This window comes from Penicillium citrinum (genome assembly GCF_028827155.1).
Source record: "Penicillium citrinum strain IBT 23319 chromosome Unknown utg000006l:1.0-3011923.0:1.0-3012962.0, whole genome shotgun sequence".
Classification (NCBI taxonomy): domain Eukaryota; kingdom Fungi; phylum Ascomycota; class Eurotiomycetes; order Eurotiales; family Aspergillaceae; genus Penicillium; species Penicillium citrinum.
Genome location: NW_026622691.1, coordinates 1,878,384 through 1,901,127, shown reverse-complemented (window position 1 = coordinate 1,901,127; position 22,744 = coordinate 1,878,384). Strand labels below are relative to the sequence as shown.

Below are 22,744 nucleotides of genomic sequence, written 5' to 3'. Positions count from 1 at the left end.
GAGCCAAATGGTGAAGGTTTGACTAGAGAATACGAGCTCTAAAAGACAATAGATGTCAATTCAAGAAACTGTTTATCCAGCTGATTGATGATGTACGGGATATAACTGGTATATAGTCTCGGTATTTGAATATTATGTTATTGACTACGCGTATTTAACTAACTATTGATCGATCCTGATTCTTAGTCATCTGCCAATACCCCCGACAATAAAAGCGAATCACGATTTGAAGTGTTCTGTAGGCATGCAGTTGCAAGCCAAGTGTAAGTAGAATGCCTTTGTTTGGTGGTCCCAACAGAACGAATCAATTATTGATTGGTTAGTAGTACTAACGAGCGTGCAATTCGAAGGGATAAAAGACCTGAGGTACTGGACATGGATAAGCTCTCCATCGGAAAGTGAATCAAGTCATCAAACTCTCTGAGATTTAAATACACACTACACTTCATCAAAGCCATGGCCTCATATTTCTAAGACTTCAAATTTCACGGATCCTTAGGCAGCCAAGGATGCGCAACTGCTAGTAGAATCCCCTTCAATAAATTGTTTTCAGTCACGTATTAATTGAATCGGAGCAAAATGTGTTGTTCCGATGATCAAAGCAGCGATTGGAACTGTAGCTTGAACATCCCCTTGGGAATACACTTCATGCTTTGGTATTTCCGTCAACACATTTTCAACTGAGCCTATCCCATGGTCTCCCTGACATATGAGATGGAACGTCCTTAGTAGGTGGTTGGAATCACCTACTTGGCGAATGGCGGTGCCAGACAATTTTTAACGTTTATTGCCTGTAAGCTTGGAGTGAGAGGGCGTGTTCTGGGAATGATCCGGGAATCTGGGATCTGTTTGCTTGACTAGTATTGGAGGTAAATATAATTATTCGCTAGTTTACTTGACCAGTAGGTAATGCATTGATCTAAAATGAGTCTGATACATTGAACGTATGATGTTCAGATTCACGGCAACTGGGTCATGCCCGGGACATAATCAAAAATGATGACATACATCCTGTAGTATCGCTACATATTCAACCTAGGGCTCCGGTTAATTAAACCGATGTTATTCCGATAAGTTGGAGATGTCCATCTTGGTCTAATTGTGGGGACAGAAAACAAAAAAGCCTCATTTGGTGACTAATGTAAATCATCCTATACTTGGCGAGAACCTAAATCAGACACAGCCTCTTAGAGCCAAGCCGGGCCAAGCGCAGTCGTGAATGATCGGATGGCAATAAAGTGACTCGGCACATTGGTCCAACCGAACTTTCAATTGGCTCTTGAAACCGAAACGACGATCTGCATCGTCATATACATAAGTCCATTCACGCCGAGCAGGCCCGCTTTCATTTATTTACAGTACTCATAAAGTAGATATTGATTTCTAGAGGCAATGGGTGATCAAGGTATTTGGGGTACGATGATTCTGCCCAGTATCACTATCCATCATATCTTGTACTCTTGATTGAATAGTATACTAATCAATCCACTACATAGTGACATTGATAAGTGAATGGCTGTCTTGAGCACGTAAATGCTGCCACATTGGCCTATCGATAGTTGAGTTAAATAACCTTTTCTTTCTCATTTAGTGTCTTCGGCTGAAGATGTGAATCGGAGAGCCGAAACGTTGAGATTCTCGTAGGTAACGACATTCTGCATTCTCCAATTGCCCATCCCCACTATTGATCCACTCCGATCCACTTCTATAGTATGCCCAGCGATGAACCAGTATATCTCCCACCTTCCGACGAAACCTTGTTTAGGCAAGAATCGCCAAGTAGACTGATTCAAGGATGTGAGGAGGCCGAGAGTCTTGGAAATGCAAAGCCCCGATCAGGCAACTGTTGCTCCTGGGCTCTTAAATAGCCCCCGATCTCCCAGAGCAATGTCTACAATCGTCGGCCAAGACTTGTACCGCAAAAAACATATTGAAACAATATGAGACTTCTATTTAATACTCTGGCTGTCTCGGCACTAGCTGCTACGAGTTATGCCTCTCCCATCATTCATTCCCGGGCCTCCAACACGTCCTATACCAACTCTAATGGGCTGAAGTTTAACCATTTCGACGCTTCTCTTCCAAATGTGACTTTGCTGGCAACTGGTAAGCAGTATTCATCAGGATCTTAGTATTCGATAAGCTTATCAAATAATAGGTGGAACTATCGCCGGTACAAGCGATGACAAGACTGCCACGGCAGGATATGAATCCGGGGCTTTAGGGATAAATAAGATTCTTTCCGGCATCCCAGAAGTTTATGACATTGCCAACGTCAATGCGGTACAGTTTGACAATGTCAACAGCGGCGATGTCTCTTCATCTCTCTTACTGAACATGACACATACCCTTCAAAAGACCGTTTGTGATGACCCTACGATATCTGGCGCCGTCATCACCCATGGCACCGATACCTTGGAAGAATCTGCCTTCTTCATCGATGCAACAGTCAACTGCGGCAAGCCGATTGTGTTCGTTGGCTCAATGCGACCTTCCACCGCAATCTCTGCCGATGGCCCTATGAATTTGCTCCAGGGAGTGACTGTGGCCGCTGACAAACAGGCTAAGAACCGCGGAGCACTAGTCGTGCTGAATGACCGCATTGTCTCTGCTTTCTTCGCTACAAAGACAAATGCGAATACAATGGACACTTTCAAGGCTTATGAACAAGGCAGTCTTGGCATGATTGTTTCAAACAAGCCCTACTTCTATTATCCGGCAGTCGAGCCAAACGCGAAGCACGTTGTTCATCTTGACGACGTGGATGCGATCCCCCGTGTGGATATTCTCTACGCTTACGAGGACATGCATAGCGACTCCCTTCACAGTGCTATCAAAAATGGAGCCAAGGGCATCGTGGTATGTTACCCTTGTGAAAATAGAGCGAATCTAGTGCTAATAATCTTAGGTCGCCGGCGAGGGCGCAGGTGGTATCTCCACGGACTTTAGTGATACCATCGATGAGATTGCATCGAAGCATCAGATTCCCATTATCCTGAGCCACAGAACCGTGAACGGAGAAGTTCCTACTGCTGATATTACGGGTGATAGCGCGAAGACTCGCATTGCAAGTGGCATGTATAACCCCCAGCAGGCGCGCGTCTTGCTTGGACTATTGCTCGCAGAAGGCAAGAAGTTTGAGGATATTCGAACTATCTTCGGAAAAGCTACTGTTGCCTAGACCCACGTCATATATTATGCCCATACTTGGGAACACTTGAAACTGATAGACTAAATTAATTATATTGTCGTTTGTTGTCATCATATTCATTTGTAGTATGTATCCACTTAAGCGGATTGGGATATTAATTGGTGGAATCAGATGAAAGCCTCTCTAACGGCTTCCCCAAAGAGATCAGGCTGATATCTTTAAGCAAGGATAACCAAAGACTTCCAGGTCCTTTAGTATTTCTTATCTAGTATGATTTTATCCTACTAGATCTCAAGTGGCAGCCTAGAGGGTGGCCTGTTAATTCCTCGGCCGGGTCCGACCTGCTTATCTGATCCTTTCGGACCCGACCATTTGGTAAAGCTCATAATGGCCTTATTTATACCTCGCAATCAACCTATATCAGCCCTTTTACTATATCATCTCGACTTTACTATGTGTATAACTTTAGAGAAAAGTTAGAATGGCCTCCAACACATTGCCCAACGGTGGCCCTGAAAATATCACCGCCAGCTCACCAAATGTCTTCGAACTAGCCCCAGTTACCAGTCACAGTAAACAGGATGACCGATTTCTGGTCGCTTTCTCCGAGCCTTTTGATACAGAAAATCCAAAGGATTGGAGAACTGGCCGCAAATGGGCGGTCACTGATGTTCTCTCTGCGACAGGCTTTAATCGCATAATGGTGTCGACCATCATCGCCCCGGCTCTATCCACCATCGCTTCGGAATTCAATATGAATTCTGCCGAATCCGCAATGGCACTATCCATCTACCTTCTTGCCACAGCTTTTGGGCCACTGGTCATTGGACCTTTATCGGAGGTTTATGGCCGTAAGCCCATTTTACATGCCTCAAATATCTGGTTCCTTGTCTGGAATATCGCCTGTGGCTTCGCCAGAAATAAGGAAACACTAATCGCATGCCGTTTTCTTGCTGGATTTGGCGCCAGTGCCATATACGCATTGGCAAATGGTGTCCTGGCTGATGTATGGAGACCTGAACAACGTGGCCGCTCTCTTGGCGTTTACCTGTTGATTCCTTTGCTTGGGGCTGCCGTAGGTCCAATTATTGGTGGATTTATGGCCGACCGCACAACCTGGCGATGGATGTTTTGGGCTACATCCATTTTCCAGGCTGCGATAATCCTAGTCTCTTTTACTGCTTTCCAAGAAACTTATGAGCCATTGATCTTACGTCGTCGTGCAGAGCGGATTCGCCGGGAAACTGGCGATGGTCGCTATTACACTGTCGATGAACGCATTCATGCAGACAAGTCTGCCGTGAGAGTCCTAGGACGTGCTCTGACTCGACCATTGCGACTTTTGGCTTTCCATCCCATTATTCAAATCTCTTCAATTGTTGCTGCATTCTATTATGGAATTTTGTACATCGTTTTATCCACATTCTCGGATTTATGGATCAAGCGATACCACCAGTCAGTAGAGATCAGCGGCTTGCATTATATCGCGATTGCGTTAGGGGAAATCGTTGGAGCGCAGCTTTGCGGAAAGCTCATGGACGTCTTATACCATCGTCTGAAGGCTCGTGCAAATGGGGAGCATATCCCTGAGCTTAGAATACCTTCGGTCCTACCTGGTGCTTTTATCGGATGTCTGGGGCTGTTTCTCTATGGCTGGGCTGCCCAGTATGGCCTTCATTGGGCAATTGTCGATACCGGTGCCTTCATTACAATGCTTGGGCTGCAAGTAACCGGGATGCCACTGCAAGCCTACATAATGGAGACCTATCCAGAGCACACCAGTAGTGCTGGGGCAGCTTCGCAGTTTCTACGAAGTCTGACGGCATTTTTGTTCCCCTTATTTGCGCCAACTATGTATGAAGTCCTTGGCTATGGGTGGGGAAACACTACGATTGCATTTATCGGTCTACTACTCGGATTGCCAGCTCCTTTGATACTCTGGTACTATGGCGCCAGGTTAAGAGCTAGGGCACAAGCAAGCCTTTGAGGTGGAACTTTCCGGGCTGTCATTCATCATCTATAAGCAATACATAAAATTAGGAAGTAAGGCTACTATCTACAATAATTATTGTAGACACACTCGTGTTCTTGAATTCAAGCTCTCTATCCTGCCGTGCTTTTTCCACCAATTTGTCTCACCTCACGAGCTTACTTTTACTTCTCAAACAGTGACCGTAGACTTTGAACCCCAGGGGAATGGGTATCATAATAGCAGCAAGACATCCAAGTAGGGTAGACGCCCATTCGACACCCATATTTTGAAACATTTGGGTAGTAAAAAGAGGGAATGCAGCGGCCACTGTAGAGCGCAGTATGATGTTGGCAGCGACTGTAGACGCGGCCCTTTTCACTAGAGTTAGCCAGTTGCTACCACGTTATGCCGATAATACATGAACATACAGGGGAAGATATGCGTCAACTAAGTAGTTAAAGCAAGGAAGGAATACACAAAGGACTCCAAATCCAATGAAAATACCCGCCGCGGTCGGCACGGCCCAGTGTATATCAGGAGTGTAGCCGGTCCAACCGAACCTATCATGAAATTGTTATTTCTATTCGCAGTTCATTCACGGAAAGTATTGCGGTCTCTGAAATCTTACCAGAAAATACCAACTGTGAATACAGGGGCCCCAACAAGTGGGGGAATCAAACGCCATTCCGGCACAGGAACACCTTTGTTGGCTACTAATTTCTTCGCATAGCTGCCATGTTCCAGTAATATCATTGTTAATCCCATGGAGACCCCGATGATCAATCCGATAAAAGGCAATCCGCTGACACCACGCTCCATGTCATGGATATCCTCGAAGACATATGGATACGCCTCGAGTAAAGCGTAAACAATCCCGTAAATAAAGGACATGTACAACGAGACGAGCAGAATAATAGGCTCGGTTAGGAGCATCTGCAGTGGGCGTGTAAAATATTTTTTGGCCATCTCCCCGAAGTCCACTTCCATCCTTTCTTGTCTTGCATGAATGCCCCAAATCCCGGTTCGACGTCGCATGTCAACGGCCTTGGACATGAGGATTACCGGCGCATATGTTTCACTTAAGACTAGGACAGATAGTGCACCCGTGGAGAGGCTTATGATTGCCGGAATATAGAGAGTCCATCGCCAACCTAAATATCTAGATGCAATGAACCCTCCGATGAAAGGCGCGCAGAAAGGGCCACAAAATACAGTCAGAGCGTAGACTGAGATGGCTATACCCCGGCGGGTATTGTCATATATGTCTGCAAGAACTCCTGGAACCACAGTGAGCTGGCTAGCACCGCACATGCCAGCAAAGAAACGGCATATGAGAAGGGTTTGGATATCCTTCGAAACCGCAGATCCGATAGTAAATATTCCACCAGCAAGTAAAGCAATAGACAGTGGCCACTTTCTCCCACGGAGCTCAGACAACGGAGCCCACAAAAGTGGACCTGAAGCAAATCCCAAAACATAAAGCGTTGTTCCCAATTTCCCGACTTCTGCTCCAACGTCGAATTCCTTGCTTGCGTACTCAGATCCAGGAGCAAATATTGCACTAGACAAGGAAGCTATAAATGTACCAGAGCACGCTAAGGTAGCAATGAAAAGCCTGTTTGAGAAGAAATCATATTATGAGTTGTCTTCCAAGAGTTACATAGACGTTCGATATGAATTCGCACATACTTTGTTGTAAACCCCCAATTGTAAGGGTGCGAAGGATCGTCGATTCCATCGAAGTCAACGGCATAGTCTTCTAAATCAGGTAGAGAACTGGGCAGTGGCCTACCCTTGCCCAATGTTAATTTTTCCCCCATGAAGGGTTCTTGATCAATGGCCTTTGCTTCCAGGCTATCTCCACGTTAGCTGCGACATTTCGAAGGCTTCTCCCAGCTCAAATATAAGTATCACGGCCTGGGCTCGCCCTATTCTCGACGGAACGTGCGGAAGTTGCGGGATTGCGGGATTGCGGGATTACGGATCCCGGTGGATAGGCGATCAAAAATTAGCATGACGAGCAGAAATAAATGGGCTCAGAAGTGAGAAAGGCCTCATTATACATGACTGCATAGTTGAAGTTATTTGACGATCAATCTATTACGCTCAAGATAAGATTATTATAGACTCGCAAGGCCTAGGATTGAAACATGACGTTATGTAGACTCGCTGATAAAAGACGGAAGCTCAATCATATCCGCATTCAAAAACTGATCCAAATCCACCCTCTGTAGACCAGGTAGATCTGCTACCAGGGCACCAAGCCAGTTGAATTCCTCGGCACTTGGGGTTGGCTGTGATAAAATTTCTACTTGAGCACGATTCTGACTATTAAGCGCCTCTCCCAGGATAGCTATATCATCCTTTCTACGCTGTTGGTGCAACAAAACCAAAAGACAAGCAGCACTGTATGCTTCTCTCATGGTTGGAGTGTCGTAAGTAGATGCAACCAGCCCAAGAGTTTCCATCGCCTTCGGGAGCATGGAGAGTGATGGACGGGTATCAAGTACCAGAAGAACGCATATTATGTGAAATGGAACATTGGCCACCTGATGCCACGGGGAGCAGTCCATAACCATTCTTCGGGCACAATCAAGTCCTTTCTTTAATAGAACGAGGACTCGCTCTGCCAGGCTAGGTGAGATATCGAGATTTTGCGTGTGAATTCGACGAAGAATGCAAAGCACAAGATTGCACTGTGCCATAACAGACGGCGGTTGGGTATGAGTACCGTCCAATAGCTTTCCTAGCGTTTCTGTAAGGTCTGCTTCGTCCTTTGAGCTGCCCGGGTCTAGGCTAAGGGATACATGCAGAAGTCCTAGCACCTCGTGGGTAAAGTCGCCAGCCTTGGGGGAAGGAGGCAGTGGCAGATCCTCTTTTTGGAATGATACTCTGGAGAGGCCTAGATCAAAAGATGTCCAGATATTCAAATGATGTGCAACGCCGACAAGTCGTCTTCTTAGATCCGGATCAATCTGCACAGAAGGAGGCAGAACCGAATGCGTCTCGGGATACAGTCCTGAAGCTTCTAAGAGATGCATTAGTGTCGAACTTGCCAGCCAGGTGGAGTGCGGTGAGTCGGTCAATCGCAGATAAATTGATCGAAGAGTCCATCCGTTCAAAAGATCGATAGAAGGGGGGCCTGATAGATGGTGTAGGTCCAATATAGAGCGCGCTGTGCGCACCAGATGCACTTCAGTGATAGTGGCATTACGCTGGGAAAACATGCAGCCTAATGCGCCAATACCAGCTATAACGCTATCGAAGATGTCAGGCAGAAGAGGTGATTGCCATCTCTGGTTAAGTCGCTCGAAGAAGAGTTGTTGATCGAGAAATCCATAACATGGGCCAATCTTTTGGAAGTAGACCTGGGCCAGCCCTTGCATATGTTCCAGAGATGTAATCTCGATGATAGGAAATACCGATGATGCAATGGGCTGGGCTGATAGTTGCCTTGCGCCGATATTCCAACTAAATAAGTTGAGCTTCGGGGCCTTGGCGGGATCGATTTTCAGTCCCAATTTCCGAACAAACGCAGCGCCTGAATTTGCCTCCAAGCGACGAACTAGCCCATTCGGATCTGGCTCGTTGCTAGGGGCTACTGGACTAACAGTTTGTGTAGGTGGAGATGCAGGGGGATCTGGGGATAGACGATGAGGATTGCGAGATTTTCTCCGTCGTGTCTCGTAGTAGCACTGGTAGCCCCATTCAGTGCAGGTGGCACAGGGCTCACCCCCATCACATTTCCTCTTTCGGACTCGACATGGTGTACAGGCTAGTCGAGCTCGTTTTCGTTTTGGTGCTGGACTTGTGGCTTGCATTCTATCGATGTGGAGTTGAGGAAAGGAAACGCGAAGGAAGGAGCGGATTATGCGGAGTTGAGCGGCAATCGCGGCAATTCCAGCGGGAATCCGATGACTTCATCCCTCGGCTTTTACCAGTCGTCCTCTAGACTTCCATGATTCCTGATCTTCACATGCTTTGAAATCTTATAAAAGAAAAAAGGATATCAAGATTGGACTGGCCCTGTCAGATCTTCAGATAGCTCTGTTGGAACACATTTGATATCATAGCACTCCAAGCTTGCCAGCATGGGTACTAAACTCCTAGCCCGTTACCCGTGGGCCAGCAGTCCATTCATCGTCGCCGCACCAATGCGTGTCATGTCCGGACCGGCATTGGCGTTAGGTGTCTCTAGTGCAGGAGGCTTGGGATTCATTGGACCGGGTGTCAAGACTCAAAAAACTCATGAAGATCTTGAAGAAACATTAACCCTGATCCGTAAACAGCCAACAGAGACACCTGCATTGCAATCGTTGTTTCCATCAACTTCTTCTCTTCTCCCAGTGGGTGTTGGTTTCCAATTATGGGGAGATGATATCGACGTTGCGGTTGCAGCTATCGAGAAATATAAGCCATGTGCTGCTTGGCTATTTGCTCCACGCGACGGTTCTCAGGAATACGATGCTTGGTCGCGCAGGATTCGTGGAGCTTCTCCAGAGACTCAGATATGGATTCAGATTGGTACTCTGAAAGAAGCAAAGCAACTGCTTCAGATATCTGAAAAGCCGGATGTTGTTGTTGTGCAAGGGGCAGAATCAGGTGGTCATGGTCGCTCAGAAGATGGAATGGGCCTTATGAGTTTATTCCCCGAAGTTGCGGATGCCATGGAGAAGAGCCATATCCCGCTTATAGCTGCAGGGGGTATTGCCGATAGCCGGGGAGTCGCTGCAGCCCTATGCTTGGGTGCATCAGGAGTCGCAATGGGCACTCGGTTTCTAGCTTCGACTGAGGCACGCATCAGCAAAGGTTACCAAGATGAAATCGTACGTGCTACTGATGGTGCGACTTCGACCAAGCGAACTTTGCTCTACAATCATCTAAGAGGCACTTTCGGGTGGCCAGAGGGGTATAGTCCCAGAACCATAATCAACAAATCCTTCCATGAACATCAGGCAGGCACACCTTTTGAAGAATTGAAAAAGCGTCATGACGAATCTTCAAAGCTAGGTGATGCCGGTTGGGGACAAGAGGGAAGACTTGCAACATATGCCGGAGCTTCGATCGGTCTAATCCCGGATGTACGATCTGCCAAGAGCATCGTGCATAGTATACAACAGGATACCTTGGAAAGGATTAGATCTCTTGGTTAAGATAAACTATCTGGCTAGGGGATAAAGTAAATTTTTATCTCAAACTGGATATTCAGAACTTGATGTCAAAATGGTAATATAGTTAAGTCCTCTGTTACGGTATCCAGTCTTATCGTTATTTGTAGGGAAAGTAGCCCCAGGGTCTGACTGGAGATACTACTGGCGTTCATCACAAGCGTTGCGCCATCGATAATGATGACGCCTGTCTAAATTTAAAAGTAATTTGATAGTAGTTCAAGCAAGGATTCTTCGTCTGAATCATATGCTTGTCAAAGTGGAGAATATTAATTTGGTACATGTGAGTTGCGTTGGTCACGGTCCCATTGTATACACCGATACTCGCCATTTGAAAAACGCCTGGTAAAAGGATTGTACACATCCACCCTATCCCATCGACCCAAAAATCTCCATCATCCACGCATCGTCAAACCCATTCATCGGCGAAGCATCAATAGCAGCATTCGAGGCCACAAAATCACCCTCAATTCCGTTCGCCGACACACTCGGGTACCAGGTTTCCATAAGTTTCGGTTCCCATCCTTGTTTGATTGACTGGGCCATCTTTGCTCCTTTGTCAAAAATGTTCCATTCTGCTTCATTAATATCCTGCGAGTTCGCGGTTTTCATTCCATAGGTGATGCGATCCAGAATATCGAGAATATTAGCGGTGTTTCGAACCATGTTTTTATCCCATGCCGGATCATCCAAGGTTGATAATTTGTAAAGTGTAACCAGAGCCCTTGAAAATTGAAAATATATGGTGAATGGAATGCCCAAATAGGTTTCGGGTGGTATCGACAGGTAGACATCAAACCACGTCTTGGATGCGTGAAGACATGTACAAAGACTTTCTAGGCGATGAAGCTCTGGAGAACTTGGTGTTGACATGTCCTTCATTACAGTTTCATGAATAACAAATTCAGCCATGCTGGTGTAAAGCAATACAGTATCTGTTTTATGGTAAGTCAGTGTGATATGATAGAGTGCTCAATGGGCGTACGTACTCTGCTGTTTGAGATTTTGCGGAATTTGGCTCCTCACAGACTCCAACTGTGCTTGAAATGATTTGATATACATCAATGAGGGTGACTGGCCATCTGAATCTCGTCGATAATGGTGTACTTTATCCATCACGAGCTGTATTTTGACAAGAGTGACTAAAAGCTCATCCTCTGGGCACTCTTTTGCATCCATGAGTATCTGGAGACTTTCCTCCATGTGAGGTGTCCACCTTAATGCATCTATTCTGAACATTGTCAAGGCCACGCTAGATATGGATCATTAATATCGTCATGATGCATTCCTTCAATCTCGCTATCATTGACATACCAAGATGAGATCAAGAAGCATCCAAGCGCGGCTCTTCTTTCTTCCAGTGTTCTCGTTGTCAGGTCAGGCTGTTTCCATCCAACTGCGCATTTGAAGGCCTGCAAGGTTGACGGCTCCTTGGGTATCGCCTGATTGATTCCAAGATCACAAGCGAGCCCCATGATAACATGTGAGTAGAAATTGAGAAACGGTCGCTTGGTATATGTTGTCCTAGGTACCTACTTAGTATCTAGCATGCTAGTAGCTTTGGTTCGGGAGCTAATACATAGCTGAACTCACCATGTTATGAATATCATAATCCCCAACAACATTTCCATGCTTGGAGATACCTCAATAAGGATCTTTTGGTGAATAATACTGGTTATGTGGTTAAAAGCGACGTCTCTTCTATCAATTCCCGGAGTAAGCACAGCCATTATGGCCAGCCAAACGAATGGCCTCTCTAAGCGAAGCTGTTGTGAAGTTACATGGGATGGTATGTGAAGGAAGGGAATGAACTTCATGTTCTGAGTGCGAAAATTGCGAAGAGTCTTCTCGGCATCTTCCGGACTAATTTGCAGCGAATTGCAAGCATTGGAAATAGAACAATCGGTCGATGTGGATGAAACAGGCGAAGGAATACCAGTTGAAGTGCTGATGGCATTATCGGCCTTGGGTAGAAAACATGGAGTGCTTTGTGCATTTGTAGGTGCCGGCGCTGCATGCTCCCAATCTGTTGGAATACCAGAGGCACTTCCTGTAGTTTGCAGCAATGATACAATATTATCGAGCTTAGCCTCGAGCTGGGCGGTTTTGGAAGTTGACGAACGACCATTTCGTTTCCGTACTGTTGGTGATGGCCGACAGTCCTTTTTCAAACGCTGACATCTACGGAACTCATTAGTTCACTGCAATAAAAAGACACGAACTCTTTCAACATACCTCTCACAGCCATGTCCTCTTTCTAAGAGGACACATTTGCTTTTTGCACGTGAACAGTTGATACAAGCCCGGCCATAGGGTGCCGGGGTTCCACTTGGGACATGATTAACGTCCATCCCGAAGTCCGATCACTGGAATTCGGGATTCAGATCATTCAATTAACAGTGGATGTAAGATCTCGGCGATGTTAAGGAGTCAAATGATACTACGGGTTCCAAATTGCAAATAAGCCGTAGCACAGAAAATAAAGGAGAAACTCTCAACACTCAACGAGTCATTCTTGAAGTGCGGGACGGAGTTGAGTTGAAAGATTCGAAATCCGTTTGGGGCAGAGAGTTCATGACTAATCTGATTTCTCAACTGCAGTATATACCATCAAACAACATTCGATATTTAATAAACGGCTGAATTGGATCAAAAATTAGCAAACTCCGTTCAAGGCGTATTTCCTTATCTCCTTCTTTCATCTTCTTTGTAATTTTACTGAGGTCTTGAAGACCAAAGGTGACAGCTTCAAGTATCTTACTTGATCCACACGAGAGATAATCCCGGCTTACTTACATCGGGGTTCGGGATTCGAGGCTCCCGTATCCCGACCTCCAATCAGCAAGTATAAATCCCTGTATTTGAGAATCCTTCCAATTCGTTTTGGCATAGTAAAAGTATTGTGTGGACCTCGACTTGTGGGTAGAAACTGATTTTATCGGCGGTTTTTAGCAATGCTGGAATTTCGTGTCTCAAGAGGCTAGTGGTTATAAGGGGCACTTGCAAGGAAATTCCGTGCATCATTTGCTTGTTCTTGTTCTCTATAGTTATCAATCAACAAGTAACTTGGAGCTTGTTCAATACGCCTAATCGATAAGAAAATCAAAGTTACGCCACGGTGATTCGTCCAGTAAATGTCTAAAGAGGTTGACTCCGATCTTTCTCGTCCTTCTACGGACGAAAAACAAGCGGTCGTAGAGTTATCTAGCAAAGGAGAAAAGGAAAGGACTTACTTGACAGGATTGAAGCTTTTTCTGGTCTGTGCTGCAGTTACCTTGGTTTGCTTTTTAGTACTACTGGATACTGCCATTATCGTCACCGTATGTTTCTGTTGCGAAGCTGTTAGCTTGACCTTGACTCATCCTTCGTTTATCATGTCTAGGCCATTCCAGTAATCACAACCAAATTCCATTCACTTCAAGATTTGGGCTGGTATGGCAGCTCGTATCAGATTGCAAGGTCAGTTCTCTTTTGTTTTACAGTAACGTTCAAATCTACTGGCAGTTAACTAACCAATTTCAAGCGCGTGCTTGCAACCTCTTACGGGGAAAATTTATACCAGTTTTTCTTCCAAGGTATACTACTCCGTTGCGGTGCGGCTAGGCCCTGGAGAGGACTCTTCTCATGGCGTTGACACAATCTAGTGGACCTTTATGGTTTTCTTTTTCATTTTCGAACTCGGTTCTCTTCTATGCGGTATAGCTACATCTTCGATGATGTTGATCATCGCCCGTGCCGTTGCCGGAATAGGCTCATCGGGTCTAATGAATGGAGCTTTGACAATTATCTCCGCATCTGCGCCCCTATCGAAGGCGCCAAGTGAGTTCATTGTCTCAGAATACTTGACTATGTTACTAATTGCCACAAAGCTCTTTTCGGGTTGATCATGGGCTGTAAGAAAAATCAACTGTTTCATGCAGCTCCTCGGTTCTGTACTGATATCGTGCTTTATAGTTTGCCAATTGGGTGTTGCCTTTGGTCCACTCATTGGGGGTGCACTTACTGAGTATTCTACTTGGAGATGGTGTAAGTCTCCCATCTTGCTTCATCGAATAGGCTTTCTTCCCCAAGACTTATAAATATGAAGGCTTCTATATTAATCTTCCCATTGGCGCCTTGGTTGCCTTGATGCTTGTCTTTGTTGAGATCCCTGATCAGGTCGCAAAGCCCTCGATTAAATCAGCCTATGAAACGATTACGCAGAAGCTTGATCTCGTTGGTTTTCTCCTCTTTGCCCCTGCTGCCATTCAATTGCTTCTCGCCCTCGAATATGGAGAAGGTGAATACGGATGGAGAAGTTCAACCGTGATAGGACTTTTCTGTGGCTCGGGCTGTACATTTCTTCTCTTCCTGGCATGGGAGCATCACCAAGGTGAAAAGGCAATGATACCTCTCTCGATGGTCGCTCAGAGAGTAGTGTGGTCAAGTTGCTTGGTCATGTTAACCCTCTTCGCGATGGTTCTCACGGCCTCGTATTATCTCCCGATTTACTTCCAGTCGATTAAGAACAAGTCGCCTACAATGAGTGGCATCTACATTCTACCAAGTGTTTTATCGCAATTGCTCTTTGCTGTAGTCTCAGGGCTTCTCAGTAAGTGTTATAAAAAAAAACTCCTCATATCATACTAACAAGCATACAGTCGGTAAATTTGGGTATTATCTTCCTTGGGCCGTCTTTTGCGGCGTGGCCACTGCCATAGGCAATGGACTCCTATCAACACTCACACCGGACACTTCGACCGGAAAATGGGTCGGCTATCAAATAATTCTGGGAGCAGGACGTGGTGCAGGATTTCAGATAGTAAGTGATCATTCAACCCTATTTCCTGGTGTCCATGGCCACCCTAATTGATACTGATGATTATTCCGTCAATGCAGCCAATGCTTGCCATCCAAAATCAGCTCGCAGCTAGTCAAGTTTCTATCGGCATGGCAATTCTCATGTTCATGCAGACTCTCTCCGGTGCAGTCTTTCTTACATTTGACGATGTCATTTTCTCTACTGGCCTTAAAGCACTGATGCCTCAATATGCACCAAATGCCAACACGGCCGCTATCATTGCGGCAGGCGCCACTGGTATGCGTGATGTGACATCGTCAGACGACCTTTCTGGGGTTTTGAAGGCTTATTCGGAAAGTATAAACCGAGTGTTCTATCTGGCTGCTGGCCTCGGTGCTGTTTGTGTCATTTTCTCATTTGGAATGGGATGGAAAGACATTCGGAAGAAAAAGCAACCCGGCGAAAAGGTCTAATGACGTACGTCTATGATACTCTAATTAATCATGGCGATTGCATGGTATAATCGCCATGATTAATACTTAGGGTGGTCGCCTTACTTGGTAGATAGAAAGTTATAAATATGGAATTGAAGCACCTTGTTGGATACGGCAAGACTAAATTCATCAATTACCTAATTTGGTACTAATCCTGACATAGTAACAGGCGCCTTATTACCCCTCTAAGCAACATCTACTAGAAGCCCAGTCCGTAAGAATGCCCTCGTCACTTCTATTTTCCTGGCGAGGTGAAACAAGCGCGATGGAGAAAGAAGTATTGTCGATGTCGAATCCAGCTTTGATATTGTTCATTATTGCAGAATCAAGCAATTTCGTGAGGTTCTCGGTTGCCTCATCAAGAATCTGGGAGCGGCGGTCCATCCACAAGACATTCTGATCGATACAGAGACGAAGTATAATGTTATGAATCGTGAAGGAGCCTTGAGGCCATGCTGTCAAGACGCTTGTATTGTATAAGGTTATGCTTCTTTGAAGCTCGATATTTATATTAGTACAAGTATTGTAAAGATCCATATACCCAGAATAATCCATTATTCTGGGCATATGTACGACACTTTTCCTCTATTTGACTTGCAGTACCTGGCGTAGGGTTTGGGTTATTCGTTGCAGTGAACACTTCGTATTCAACTATGTCAATTCGAGTGAGTCCCAACGCGTCATGTAGTTGGACACGATCAATTACTCATTCCGCTCATCGTAGCCATGGATGGCCACATCAGTAGAGCGGTTGAATTGATACTGAATCATGTCGTACTGATAGCAAAAAAATACTTGTAGTCGACTATGCCTTGGGAAACCGTGGTCGCGTGGTTTTGAAAAACACTGAATGTTTCCGAAAACTTATATGTTTGTGGACTCATAGCTTACAACATTCGATCTACTACATTCTATTTTAAAAAGAGCCCAATGTCATCACATCATAGTGTTTATTTTGTAGTTGCACGCCAAGGCAGATCGAAGCCTAGATGTCGCAGCACCGTACTCCCGAGTTAACGGGTCCACGGCGCAGGGAAGAACCGAGAGATATCGGAATAGAAAAGATGTACAAGAATTCTCAGTCCCCACCAATTCGCACCAGCGGGTACATATAAGACCATATTCATCCCATAAATCCTCCTCTCAATACATCCCATCTAGCGACATCTCAAAGAAGCCTCCAGTCTTCCTAGACCATTTGCATGACTAGCTCCATACGGAGACTAATCTACTGCTCGGTCTGGAAGTAGTTGAGCAGGACGGAGCGCTCCTGGGACTCCTCTCCCCAGTCCTTAACGACGACGCAAGAGCAGTTAACAACCTTGCGGGCGTTACCCTCACGATCAAGAGTGCCTGTAAATTAAAAATTAGCAATTGCCTCCCTCTACGAGAAAAAAAAAACCATGTATCCTTGTTCATGAAAGGGAAAAACGTACAGAGGCCGACCCACTCGCCGAGCATCTTTCCATCGGGGACCTTGATCAGGGGGATCTTGTGCTCGGAGCAGAGAGCGACAACAAGCTTCTTGTAGGCCTCCTCCTCGCAACCCTCGTTGAGGACACACATGTGAGCCTCACGGCGGTCGAGGGCCTTGGCAGCCTCACGCAGACCACGGGCAAGACCGTCGTGGATCAGGGAGATGCGGAGGACACCCTTCAGAGCATCGAGGACGGACATCTGGCCGGAGCCAGCGTCAGCGGAAACCTCGACCTCATCGGCGGCGGCAACAGGGGGGGTTGGAAATGGTCTCTTCTCCGTCCGACTATATCAATTACTTGTTAGCCTGTTGAACTTAAAGACTGGTGGGAGGTTCCCGAGGTTGACAGCTGGAGTTTTTTGCTTGGATTTTTTTCAAGGAAGTTCAAGGAAGTTCAATTGGACTGGTCATTCTTCACGCCTGGCGACTTTGCGACGGCGAGTTGACTTGTGCGCAAATCTTTTGGGTTTCCTCGATCCAATGCATGCTGATCCCTCAACTAATCTTCACTTGGTGGCTCGCAGGTATCGTTTGGGGACATACCATTTTGATTGCTACTGTGTTTTTAGGGGTAGCGGGTATGGTTCAAAGTCGGATAATCCTCGAAGAGGTGTTTTGAGTGATGGAGATTGGATGGGGAGACGCTAGGAAATTTTCGGTCTTTCGACTTTCGCTGTGTGTGCCCTATGTTAGTCAGCGTCTATCACGTGATAACTAGAGGCGGGGTTTTAATGTCTCAGGCATACGTCTTGGCAAAGACTACTGATCTTATTCATGTACACACTTCGAAGTTTACAAAAGGTTTTACTGAGCAGGAAAACTGATAATCTAGTAGAAAATAGTTTGCTCGTTTCAGGCTAAAGCTGCCGAACAAAAGTAGATTCGTTACAAGAACGCAAGAGGTATCATAATCGTACAATCAGAATCCGCCTTTACACCTCGCCCGCTGAAATTCAAATAAGCGGCGGCTCTGAATAGCGAAGGGTGTGGAAGAAACTATAAGTATGTACCAGGCTGAGGCAAGCTATGGCCATTCAGACCTGCAGAGCCATTCATCTCTGAGGGAGTTGCACCTGAGGAGTACCCATTGAGGAGGGTGGTCTCCGCGGCAGGGGTCGCCACTGGTTCGGGATCGATGTGCATACTGAGGAAGTTCAGATCAAGTCCACTGAGATGAGGAATGTGTGGAACCAAATCCATGAAATCGGAAAGTCGGACCCAGAAGACGTGTTCCATCTCGAAATACTTGGGTCGTGTATCACAATCCAGTTGCATGATATCTCCAAACGACGCATTGCGGTATTTGGGGTCATCGGTGTATACCAACATTCGACGGGTGCAACGCCAAAGGTTCATACGCTGAGTCGGGGTTGCTTTGCGTTTCTCCCAGCTGGCATCTGTTGAGAAAGACATTAGCCATTGTATTCCTTTCTCATTAAAGAAGAAACCGTGTACTTACATTGAGAGAGCTGAAGGTCATTGGTCGCCAGCAGGGGTGCAACCAGGTAATTCGGTATCCATTTCTCTTCCGTCGAATTCCCGTTAGAGGTGGAATCGAGTTGTTGAGTAGTTGCGGTGACGAGGGGCATGAAGTTCGTAAGCCAGGCATGGCTTCGGGCACGAGGGTCATTAGAGCCTACGAAGTCGGCAGAGACACGAAGACGCCCTGGCAGTGCCTCACGGCGCCGTTTTTCCTGGGTCTCTTGGTCGCGACGAATCTTCAGAAGGCGAGCACGTTCTTGCTCCATACGCTTCTGACGTTCGTCTTCGGCTTGCTTCGCGCGCCGCTGCTCGGCTTCTTTTCGCTTCCTTTCCTCCTGTTCAGCCTTCGCACGCGCAGCCTGGCCAGCTCGATCGGCTTCTTCCTGCGCAAGACGAGCGCGCTCAGCTTCAAGTTCTGCCTCACGACGTTGGAGTTCAGCGACACGTTCATCTTCGGCTTTTTTGGCTTCCAGCTCTCGACGTGCCTCCGCCTCCTGTTCTTCGCGCTTTTGATCTGGTGATACGTCCGCGACTGAACTAGCTACTGGCTCCTGGGGCTCTGTCTTGACTGGGCCAGATTTCTCGGCAGGTGGTTCGTCATTATTTTGATCTGGTTTCTTCGATGGGTGACTAGATTTGCGTGTGTCACCACGGGTACTGTCCTCGGGAAGTCGACGGGCTTGAGATTTTTCGGCCGGCCCTGAGTCTTCTTGTTTCCTAGAGCCGCCGTTTGGCACATTTGTAGATTTCTCTTCAGAAATAACACGACGTTTTTTCTTTCGTTCCGGTGATACTCGATCACTCTCTGCGCCGCCGGAGCGTGATCGTTCAGGGGAGACGTCGTCAGCGCGGATACGTTTGAGGGAAGCGTTTGAATCGGTGTCGTTACGTGATCTGGGTGCCTCTTCACGACCTGAAAGAGAATCCGAGGAAAAGAGACTCGGTCTTCGGTCGCGATCTTGAGGGCGCCTCCCGGCAATCAAGCGGCGTTTCTTCACCTCCTCACTTCGAGCCACGCCACTTGACTCGCTGCCTCTTCGAGTTGAAAACCCCGTTTTGAGCTTACCAGAGTCAATACGTCCCGAATCGTGATCAGAGGTGATGAGAGCATCACTTCCATCACGAGTAGAAGATTTGGGTCGGGCCAATTCTCGAGCTTTTTCTTTCTCGCGTCTCTTTTCCTTCAGTTGTTGTACCTCCTTGGCAGACCTTGGACGAGGGACATTGGGACTCTCGTTCGATTTCCTTTGGCGCGCCACGGGGGAGGATGATTCTCTCCTAGCAGATCGTTTATCCTCCTTCTCTTTACCGCGAGCCCTTCGTGGCGAGGCCAAATCTTTACGATTTTTATCGGATCCTGGGAACGCCTCGTATGCCGCCTTCAGAATATCATACTCTTCCTCCCAGTCCTCGCCTTGGCGAGCCCGAGAAAGTTCATAATAAGTTCGGTCTTCGAAAAGTCGGCGTGTGGGGTTGAAACCAGGCTGGGAAAGAATGAGTCTGATGACATCGGAGTTGCCTCTACCGATTGCCGCGAGCATGGGAGTATCATAGCCTGCCTTGTGGGCGGCACCGCGCAAAGGGTTCGGATCGGCATCAGCATCACCCATGGCGTACATAAGAGATAAAACGTCGTGATGGCCACCCTTAGCTGCAGCAATTAAAGACGCGTTGTCGGCCTTTTGGAGGATGTTGAGAATGCTGACCACGCCCACCTCGTCACCCTTGGCAGCGAAATCCCGTAGGTTTTCGGATGTTGCCTGTGTCCATAACAAATCGTTTCTTGTTATTTCACTTCGACCAGTCTTCCGGCGATTGGATGGGCCACCACCAAGGGGTGGCGGGCTTCGAGAAGGGCTAGCAACCGATGCTCGTCTTGATGAGACCTTTGTGTCTGGACCAATCTGCTCTTCAGATCGTCGACTCGGCCGGAGGTTGGCTTTCGCATCGGCCAGCGCTTTACGAATTTCATCGTACTCGTCCTTTTCTAAGTCCGTGGGTACTAGTTCGTATGGTTCATCGCCTGAGGCATTCACTGTGCGGGGGTTTGCGCCAGCTTCGAGCAACAACTTCACCACTTCAACATTTCCATTTTCCACAGCATCGATCAGAGGGGTGTCTTTATCAATGTTCTTTGTATTGATTTCGCAGCCAGCGCCTAGTAAAAACTTCACAATGGGCCCTTCTCCGTTCAGAGACGCGATCTGCAGAGGGGTATTTCCAGCGTTGTCGGGAACATTCAAATCTTCAGGTCGTTCCCTATGGCGCATAACGACCTGATCGTATTTTCGATCGGCGCAAGCCCTGGCAAGGGGTGTTCGACCACTCTTATCGCGTAACTTCTTGGGACCCATTTGCTTTGCGGGGGATGCAGATGCGCCGACGCCAGAGCCAAGCCTGCGAAGGTGAGTACTGGGCATAGGCGAACCACTAGCTGAAGACGAAGTGGACTGGCGGTCCTCAGAACTTTGGCGTTGAAAACCAGTCAACGGGGTAGGAGCCTTCTTCTTAGGGGGAAGTTGCGACCCTGATGCCGATCGTTTATGTGACGAGCGAGTCGGTGAAACAGAGCGAGCATTAGAAGCAGGTCGAGGGAAGAGGGATTCATTATGTTTGAGGTCGCGGATGGTGGAATTGGGATTAGAGTCGCGTCGACGCTCTCGTTTTTCATCGACACTGTCACTGAAACTTCTCTTCCGATAGGACCGAGGCCTATCGGCTTCATTGGCATTACTCTCGGTCAGCACATCTTTCGTTACGGATTGAGAATCATCCGTGTTTTCAACTTTCACAACCGAATGGGGCGAGGTGTCTCTATGGGACGGGCTTGGCGACCGAGACCCTCGAGGGCGCCGAGGTGATCGATCTCCACGGTCGGAATTAATGCGAGGTTTCTTGTGCAGGCTTCCATCAACACCATCGACGGTCTGATGAAGAATAGGATCATGTCGAATATGCTTCCTTTTCTTCTCTGGTGATAAGGATTCTCGACCTGACTGGATAATTGTCTCCGCTTCCGAATCCGCCCTAGGGCTTGGGGGGCCCTCGGGCTCTTCTTCTTCTGAGTCCACCTGCTTCAGTCCATTACTTCCATTACACGTCCGTTGTGAAGGTGACGTTGGGGTGACCTCGGGTTTCTTAGGGGATGACGGCCCCGAAGCGTCCTTCTTTACTCCAGTGAGGGGATTCTGGTCGACATCCAGGGCAGCGGGTAGGGAAACCGCTTCGACATCACTCATAGCGATAGCACTCGATGTGTGAGAATCCCGCTCGTCATTTTGGGAGAACGCGTCAGGCCAAAGCGACCGTAGTCGACAACGCCAGCAATAATGCGCAGACGCTGATCACGACAGAGTGAGAAGATATGATGAAAGGCAGAGAGAGAAAGAGAGAGCGTTCACAGGTGTAGCGACACACGCAGTGGAGGGAAGACTTATAGGGGAGGACGATATGAGGGAGAGGAAGAGATAAGAATTATTAGAAAGAAGAAATGTAAAAGGAAATAGGAAAAAAGGGGAAGAAAAAGAAAATCAAAATCGGATGGATGGATGAATTATGGGAGGAAGAAGAGAGGAGGGAGAAATGAAGAAGAGAAGAAGAGAGAGAGAGAAGGTTGGCAGGTTTGGGGGGGGGGAGAGAAATTGAGTGGCCACTGTGAATCATCCACTTCTCACTCTTTTCCTTCTTCTCCTTCTTTTTTCTCTCTTCTCTCCTTTGCCTATCAATTTCTCCCTCGCATTTTCCACATCTTTCTCTCCTCCACTTTTAGCTCCAGATCAATCCTACCCTACAGTAAATTAGCTCTCTCCTCCCCTCTCCTCTTTTGGTTTGACTCTCTCTCCCCTATTTTTTTTTCTCGAACCTGGCTGCGTGCACCACACCCACACGGGCCTTCTATTCGACACTCATTCCGGACGAAAGCAGTGGCTCCACTTTAAGTGGCGATCTCTCGATGCGGCCACTCAGCATACCCTCGTGCTGTGAGAGGAAGAGGCTGCAGCTTGGAGGAGAGGGGAAAGGTGATCGATAAGGCCTGAATTTATTGTGGGCTTAATTTAACTGCAGGAGAGCCTGATTCCCAATGTTGAATTCCTTGAACATAGATTATCTTGCATACCTAAATCCTTCTTGCCCATGGGACGAGGATCGGCGGGGGGGGCGCGCCGGGCTGTTCTCCACCTTTGAGCTGGGAACCTCGCACCGCAGGTGGCCATGACTGG

The 22,744-nt window shown here is 47.1% G+C and overlaps 10 protein-coding genes across 10 annotated transcripts; 5 read left to right on the top strand and 5 right to left on the bottom strand.

Annotated features, from left to right (window-relative positions):
* Positions 1 to 1,940: 1,940 nt before the first annotated feature.
* N7469_007245 (uncharacterized protein) lies at positions 1,941 to 3,181 on the top strand (the record flags this gene model as incomplete). The annotated part of the gene is made up of 3 exons (XM_056646163.1): positions 1,941 to 2,106; positions 2,159 to 2,859; positions 2,909 to 3,181. 3 exons carry the CDS (start codon positions 1,941 to 1,943, stop codon positions 3,179 to 3,181), a joined length of 1,140 nt encoding a protein of 379 aa, XP_056499604.1.
* A 451-nt stretch (positions 3,182 to 3,632) lies between these two features.
* N7469_007244 (MFS transporter) lies at positions 3,633 to 5,138 on the top strand (the record flags this gene model as incomplete). The annotated part of the gene is made up of 1 exon (XM_056646162.1): positions 3,633 to 5,138. One exon carries the CDS (start codon positions 3,633 to 3,635, stop codon positions 5,136 to 5,138), a length of 1,506 nt encoding a protein of 501 aa, XP_056499603.1.
* A 148-nt stretch (positions 5,139 to 5,286) lies between these two features.
* N7469_007243 (MFS transporter) lies at positions 5,287 to 7,138 on the bottom strand (the record flags this gene model as incomplete). The annotated part of the gene is made up of 5 exons (XM_056646161.1): positions 5,287 to 5,494; positions 5,552 to 5,683; positions 5,752 to 6,738; positions 6,813 to 6,977; positions 7,068 to 7,138. The coding sequence occupies 5 exons, from the start codon at positions 7,136 to 7,138 to the stop codon at positions 5,287 to 5,289; spliced, it is 1,563 nt and encodes a 520-aa protein (XP_056499602.1).
* A 141-nt stretch (positions 7,139 to 7,279) lies between these two features.
* On the bottom strand, positions 7,280 to 8,944 carry N7469_007242 (uncharacterized protein; the record flags this gene model as incomplete). Its single annotated transcript, XM_056646160.1, has 1 exon — positions 7,280 to 8,944. The coding sequence occupies one exon, from the start codon at positions 8,942 to 8,944 to the stop codon at positions 7,280 to 7,282; it is 1,665 nt and encodes a 554-aa protein (XP_056499601.1).
* Positions 8,945 to 9,214: 270 nt separating this feature from the next.
* On the top strand, positions 9,215 to 10,276 carry N7469_007241 (nitronate monooxygenase; the record flags this gene model as incomplete). Its single annotated transcript, XM_056646159.1, has 1 exon — positions 9,215 to 10,276. One exon carries the CDS (start codon positions 9,215 to 9,217, stop codon positions 10,274 to 10,276), a length of 1,062 nt encoding a protein of 353 aa, XP_056499600.1.
* Positions 10,277 to 10,660: 384 nt separating this feature from the next.
* Positions 10,661 to 12,642, bottom strand: N7469_007240 (transcription factor domain-containing protein; the record flags this gene model as incomplete). Its single annotated transcript, XM_056646158.1, has 5 exons — positions 10,661 to 11,226; positions 11,281 to 11,543; positions 11,606 to 11,815; positions 11,885 to 12,472; positions 12,527 to 12,642. 5 exons carry the CDS (start codon positions 12,640 to 12,642, stop codon positions 10,661 to 10,663), a joined length of 1,743 nt encoding a protein of 580 aa, XP_056499599.1.
* Positions 12,643 to 13,425: 783 nt separating this feature from the next.
* Positions 13,426 to 13,935, top strand: N7469_007239 (major facilitator superfamily domain-containing protein; the record flags this gene model as incomplete). Its single annotated transcript, XM_056646157.1, has 3 exons — positions 13,426 to 13,611; positions 13,674 to 13,750; positions 13,815 to 13,935. 3 exons carry the CDS (start codon positions 13,426 to 13,428, stop codon positions 13,933 to 13,935), a joined length of 384 nt encoding a protein of 127 aa, XP_056499598.1.
* Positions 13,936 to 13,944: 9 nt separating this feature from the next.
* N7469_007238 (uncharacterized protein) lies at positions 13,945 to 15,544 on the top strand (the record flags this gene model as incomplete). Its single annotated transcript, XM_056646156.1, has 5 exons — positions 13,945 to 14,110; positions 14,246 to 14,317; positions 14,379 to 14,882; positions 14,932 to 15,092; positions 15,170 to 15,544. 5 exons carry the CDS (start codon positions 13,945 to 13,947, stop codon positions 15,542 to 15,544), a joined length of 1,278 nt encoding a protein of 425 aa, XP_056499597.1.
* A 1,192-nt stretch (positions 15,545 to 16,736) lies between these two features.
* On the bottom strand, positions 16,737 to 17,681 carry N7469_007237 (40S ribosomal protein eS12). Its single transcript, XM_056646155.1, has 3 exons — positions 17,586 to 17,681; positions 17,002 to 17,327; positions 16,737 to 16,918 (listed from the first exon to the last, which is right to left on the bottom strand). Exons 2-3 carry the CDS (start codon positions 17,240 to 17,242, stop codon positions 16,794 to 16,796), a joined length of 366 nt encoding a protein of 121 aa, XP_056499596.1. The 5' UTR covers positions 17,243 to 17,327; positions 17,586 to 17,681; the 3' UTR covers positions 16,737 to 16,793.
* A 357-nt stretch (positions 17,682 to 18,038) lies between these two features.
* On the bottom strand, positions 18,039 to 21,763 carry N7469_007236 (putative histone deacetylase complex subunit (Hos4); the record flags this gene model as incomplete). The annotated part of the gene is made up of 2 exons (XM_056646154.1): positions 18,039 to 18,439; positions 18,502 to 21,763. 2 exons carry the CDS (start codon positions 21,761 to 21,763, stop codon positions 18,039 to 18,041), a joined length of 3,663 nt encoding a protein of 1,220 aa, XP_056499595.1.
* Positions 21,764 to 22,744: the final 981 nt, after the last annotated feature.

Bases quoted from the DNA above. Each gene is read 5' to 3' on its own strand.
- N7469_007237 (XM_056646155.1), bottom strand. From the start codon at position 17,242: ATGTCCGTCCTCGATGCTCTGAAGGGTGTCCTCCGCATCTCCCTGATC. The intron at 16,919-17,001 runs GTACGTTTTTCC...TTTAATTTACAG, and splicing joins CGGCGAGTGGGTCGGCCTCT to GCACTCTTGATCGTGAGGGT.